The sequence below is a fragment of the Leptosomus discolor genome, chromosome 2 (genome assembly GCF_034619465.1).
Source record: "Leptosomus discolor isolate bLepDis1 chromosome 2, bLepDis1.hap2, whole genome shotgun sequence".
NCBI classification, from domain to species: domain Eukaryota; kingdom Metazoa; phylum Chordata; class Aves; order Leptosomiformes; family Leptosomidae; genus Leptosomus; species Leptosomus discolor.
The window spans coordinates 123,858,276-123,863,775 of NC_141392.1; the positions used below are offsets into that span (position 1 = coordinate 123,858,276).

The window sequence follows — 5,500 nt, forward strand, 5'->3', positions numbered from 1 at the left end:
CTCTCTCATGGTGCTTAACACTGTCCTGTCCTCTCTGTCGCCAGCCTAGCGTGGGTCTCCCATCATGTGCCCACAAAAACTCTTCCTCTGTCTCAGCTCTGGCAGCAGCTGGTATCTGATGCAACAGATGAAAAAGACGCCGTTTCCCACGCTCAGGCAAAAGACTTGTTTGCATTTACTTATTTTTGTCCATCTCACAGAATGTGAGGGGTTGGAAGGGACCTCGGGAGATCATCTCGTCCAACCCCCCTGCCAGAGCAGGACCATCCAGAGTAGGTCACACGGGAACGTGTCCAGGCGGGTTTTGAATGTCTCCAGAGGAGGAGACCCCACCACCTCTCTGGGCAGCCTGTTCCACTGCAGCTCTGGTTGGTGCATATAAGCTTAGGAGTCAGGCCCTGTTCCTGCAAACATGTATGTATTGGCTGCACAGGAGTAACCACAGCCCGGCAGAGTCTGGTGGGGCTCCATCAGCATCAATTGCAGTTCAAGCATGGGCATCTGTGTGATGAGTTCTCCTCTATTTTGTGGGGCATAAACACCAGCAAGGAAGAGAAATATCTAGGGTGGAAGGGAAACAGGGGGTATTGGGAATTAATTCAGTGCTGTGAGGCAGTCTCCAGACATTATGATCCTGCTGTGCCCTGAATCTGAATCTTTCCAGCAAGAGCTGAGCCACTCCGGAGGTTGCCCAGGAGCGGAGCAGAGCAGGCAGAGGAGTGCCTAGCACCGAGGTTTGGCTGCTCGGAGCATCCAGGCACATCTCATCTGGCAGCCCCTCAGCACGGCTCCATGGGTGCTTCCAAGGCTTCGGTGCTGTACCCAAACTGCAGCCAGCTCTGATGCGGAACCTCTTGTTTCTCCATCACCTCCCAGTCCTTCTCCTTCTTACACGTGGAGGGATGAGGGCTGCAGGTTTGGGACTGTGGACTCCTCCCTTTCTCGTTCTGCCGTACTCGCTGCAGCAGCCATGTGCAAGTTGTGTGGCAGGGAAGCTGAGCTTATTTGCAACCTCCATGATTTGGTTGGGACCCTCTTCACTGAGGTGCAGAAAGGCAGGTTATCTCTTAGATGAGTAACTAAACCCTAATTTTTTTCGCTGAGCAGTTTGTTCTGGGGAAAGGGGTAAAAAATCCCCTCCACAAATCATCAGGTACTTTCTTGACATCCAGCTGCTTCTTGCACCCCCTGATGGGCAGCTCCTGGCTACTCCTGAACACGCTCCAAGCTGAGCGCCCGAGGAAGTGAGGAAGAAGGGCAGGCTCGTGACATGGCTGTGCCCAGGCTGAACTGCTGGGACAGGGCTGTGCCATCCTTCTCCATGCTGAATTTAGGTCTGCTGAGTCAAGGAAAGCCCCTTTCCCCTAAGAGCAGGGCCAGCGTCTCGACAGCGCCATGGCTCACCCCACCCAGTGTGCTTTTCTCCCTGGTGCGTCCCTGTTAACGTTTCTTCTTTCTCCCCTCCCCGCAGGGTACGAAGACGACGTTCCCCGGAGCCAGGCTCCCAGCCACCGCACGCAACGAGATGACAGCCATCCTGGAGCGGATCAGCACGCTGTCCCTCAGCGGGCAGCACCTCAGCCGTCTCCCCAGGCTGCTGGAGGATGGCTTCCCCAAGATGCCTTGCACGGTCAAAGAGTGCGAGGTGCCGCAGCTCTTCCGTGAGCCGTACATCCACGCCGGCTACCGCCCCACCGGCCAGGACTGGCGGTACTACTTCCTGAGCCTCTTCCAGAAGCACAACGAGGTGGTCAACGTATGGACTCATCTCCTGGCGGCGCTGGCCGTGCTGCTGAGATTCAAGACGTTTGTGGAGGCTGAGCAGTTACCCGTGGACGCGTGGTCCTTGCCTTTGCTCATCTTTGTCCTCTCCTCTGTCACCTACCTGACCTGCAGCCTCTTGGCCCACCTCCTGCAGTCCAAATCGGAGCTGTACCACTACACCTTCTACTTCGTGGACTACGTTGGAGTCAGCATCTACCAGTACGGTAGCGCCCTGGCTCATTTCTACTACAGCTCCGACCAAGCCTGGTACGACAAGTTCTGGCTGTTCTTCCTGCCGGCAGCTGCTTTCTGTGGCTGGCTGTCTTGTGCTGGCTGCTGCTACGCAAAATACCGGTACCGCCGGCCTTACCCCGTCATGAGGAAGATGTGCCAGGTGATCCCAGCCGGGCTGGCGTTCATCTTGGATATCAGTCCCGTCGCTCACCGGGTGGCTGTGTGTCACCTGGGGGGCTGTGAGGAAGATGCTGCTTGGTACCACACGTACCAGATACTGTTTTTCCTTATCAGTGCTTATTTCTTCTCCTGCCCCGTTCCCGAGAAGTACTTCCCTGGCTCCTGCGATATCGTTGGCCATGCCCACCAGATCTTCCACGCCTTCCTGGCGATCTGCACCCTCTCACAGCTGGAGGCCATTCTCTTGGATTACAAGAACAGGCAAGAGATTTTCCTGAAGAGACATGGGCCTTTCTCCGTCTATCTCTCCTGCATCTCTTTTTTTGGCCTGGTGGCTTGTAGTGCCATCACAGCTTACGTCCTGCGATGCAGGATCAAGGCCAGCCTGGCTAAAAAGGACTGCTGAGAGCCAGAATGTGACGAGCATGACATCACTGGGGTGGTGAAAATCAAGAAAAGGGGCATAACACAATAGAGACATAACTGTCTTATTCGCCTAACACGCTGTGACTAACTGGGACCCTGGACTCAGACGGAGGGCTGGAGACTTCACGCTGGATGCATTTTCACAGCAGGGACTGCCTTTTGCCCTCCGGGGGGACATGGAGTGTTTTAAGCCCGAACAAGTCACTTAACCAAGGACGCTGGAATAGGCAGAGGTTTCTTGTTCATTCTGGTAAACCTGTGGGTGATATCTTCCTGAATATCAGGGAGGGCAGCTGGAAGGCCATGAGACTGTAGGAGGGTCTGCCAGGCCCCCAGCGCAGCGGAGAACGCACCGTGAGGACTACAGCTGGATGTGATGACCTCTCTGGCTTTTGGCATCTCTGCTATCTGTGGGAGACCTGTTACTATCAAAGGCAGTAGCAAGGTTTCAGGAGGAGTCTACATTTCTAGGGTTCAGCTGCAAGGGGGTGTGTGGCACAGTGGCTGGTATAATCCTTTTCCTGCTCCAGCTGGGCTAAGCCAGGTTTCTCTACAGTCCCCTTGTCAAGTATTTCAACGCCAGGTTGCTGAGGTGGCTTTGGCAAAGCATGTTTGGAGACTTAGGCCTGACCTGGGGTCCTCCAGGATGAACTGGGTCCGAACCTGAGGCCTGTGTCTGCGGGTGACTGGTGTGGGTCCAGCACAGGTGGAGCTGTCGGGTCAGCTCCATCTTTTTCTTTCTGTATGACCGCACCGTCTGCAGTGGAGCGGCTCAGCAAAACCAAGGAGTCAGGCTGTCTCAAGGATTACTAACAGGAGGTGGGGTCTTTCTCAGCAGTTTGAATGTGACCTAAGATAGTGGCCGTGCTGATGGCTGTTCGGTAGACGTGTCCTCAAAGGCTCCTCACTTCCATTTTAAGTGCTTAAGTTGCCTCTGAGGAGCTAGGTCTGGGTCAGGTTGGAGATGGTTTTGAGCCTTCCTCAGTAGCAGTGGCAGAGGTTGAGCACCCCTGAGGCCACCAGTGTTCAGGGCGCTGGCCCCAGGAGGGGAGATGCTTTTGATGCTGGGTGTATCATTTTGGCTGCCTCTGTGACAGGTTCGTGCGTTCCTGCATAGACTGACTGTGTATCGTCTGTCAAGGGAGTCTGACTGACTTCCAGCACTGTCCATGCAGTGTAGAGTGACTTGGGTGTCACCCGTGTGATACGGGAAAGGCTCTGGGCCCTGCCCCTCCAACAGCCCTGCTACGGTCATGGCCAAAAGGGTATGAAAGTGGGTCTTTATTCCCCTCTTAATGGTGCTTTTCAGGACACCAGGCAGTCGTTGGTGGGCCTCGTGGGAAAGCTGACCTCGAAGATGCCAGCTTGCTTTTCTCTGACCAGCGGCATTGTCAATCTGGCATGTTTTTGTCAGCGCTAGATGAAGGTAGAACAACAAAAGGCAGGAGCAGGATGACGGCATTAGGGTCCTGTGCAGCCTTGGGACAGGTTTGTCCTTAAGACTTGGTGATTTCTGTGTGGAATAGCAAAGACAGTGGTCAGGGACACTTAATGTCCGTGGGTCAGTCCTGTCTAAGGTATAGCAAGGGTTGGTTTAACATGTCCCCCGCTAGATGAGTCTCTTCTGGGCTCGCTTGGGGGGAATATCGGATATGGAGTCACACTGTTGCACTGAATTTGGTAGCACTTGCAGGACAGGACGCTCAGAGCCAATGCAGAGATACGGTCCCGTGCAGCCTGGGCACCTGCTGTTAGACCCACTGTTGGCTTTCCATAGTAAACCCTGGCACGGCTCCTCCCAGCTACACCAGTGCAAGACCTGCAGCCTCAAACGCCTTGACATCTGGCAGATTCCTCGGAGGTATAAGTCTTTGCTGAAAGCAAGGAATCCACGGGATTTATTCCAGCCACAGATTTATCTCACTGAATGCAAGGGCAGGCAAATGAATTGTGACTGGTGGTTCTGAGCAGTCGGAGTTTAGGGTTGGGGGTACGATTTGCAATGACAAGCACTGATTTCTGCACTTGATCTGTTTTTAACTGTTGGGGTGTGCCTGTGTTTGTGTACGTGTGTGCGCGCATGATTTATGACCCAGGAAAGGTTTGCCTTTGGCTTTTGTACCTGCAGAGCCTTCTAGTTGGGACAAGGTTAGTCTGAAGGAAACAGTGCTGTGCTGCTGGAGGAGCAAGGTGGGCCAGACAACAGCGTCTCTGAAAACAGATCGGTTAATAGGTGCTTTGCTGTGTCCTGTTTGTTTTGTGGACAAATTTGGAACTCATGGCCCTATTGATGCATTAAATACAAAGCAGGGGGGGAGTAAGTTTTAAGTACAGGAGAAGAAATCATAGGAAAGTCTTCAGGAGGTCATCTAGTCCACTTTTTCTCATCACTTTAGGCCTCCTGGTTTACATCCAGTCCAGCTTAGAAATTATTTAGTTTCATTTCCTACGGTGTGTTTTGACGGTACAGCCATGCTGACCTAACAGCAAATTTGCCTCAGGGGAGTGGCAAGTGGGGAGAGTCCCTCCCACTTACACCTCATCATACCCCTTCCCATGCACAGAAGCTCATCTCGCCACAGAGCGAGCTGGTCTTGGGAGAGGGACCAGCGGCAAACCAGTCCTACTGAAAAAAATGTCAGTAATTTTCTGCTGGTTTTAACTTTCAGCCAGCTCACTTGGACAACACTGCTGCCTGCAGGGAAGGGCCGGAGCGGAGGCCAGCAGCAGCTCCTCCTTGCACAGCAGCTGGTTGCTCGACTAGCTTAGCTGCCCTGATGGACTGCTTCCTCCGTGGTCGCTGCGGCTTTGCTTGTGGGTCTCCTCCCAGTTTGGAGAAAAGACTTCCAGTGGGAGCAGTGCTTTTTCTCCTCGCTTTTGCGGTAGGTAAAGCAGA

General features: G+C 53.7%; 1 protein-coding gene across 1 annotated transcript; it reads left to right on the forward strand.

Annotated features, from left to right (window-relative positions):
• Positions 1 to 1,525: 1,525 nt before the first annotated feature.
• On the forward strand, positions 1,526 to 2,584 carry PAQR8 (progestin and adipoQ receptor family member 8). The gene has a single exon (XM_009958615.2). It carries the CDS (start codon positions 1,526 to 1,528, stop codon positions 2,582 to 2,584), a length of 1,059 nt encoding a protein of 352 aa, XP_009956917.1.
• Positions 2,585 to 5,500: the final 2,916 nt, after the last annotated feature.

What these genes read in the sequence shown, in the direction of transcription:
- PAQR8 (XM_009958615.2), top strand. Translation starts at nt 1,526, where the DNA reads ATGACAGCCATCCTGGAGCGGATCAGCACGCTGTCCCTCAGCGGGCAG.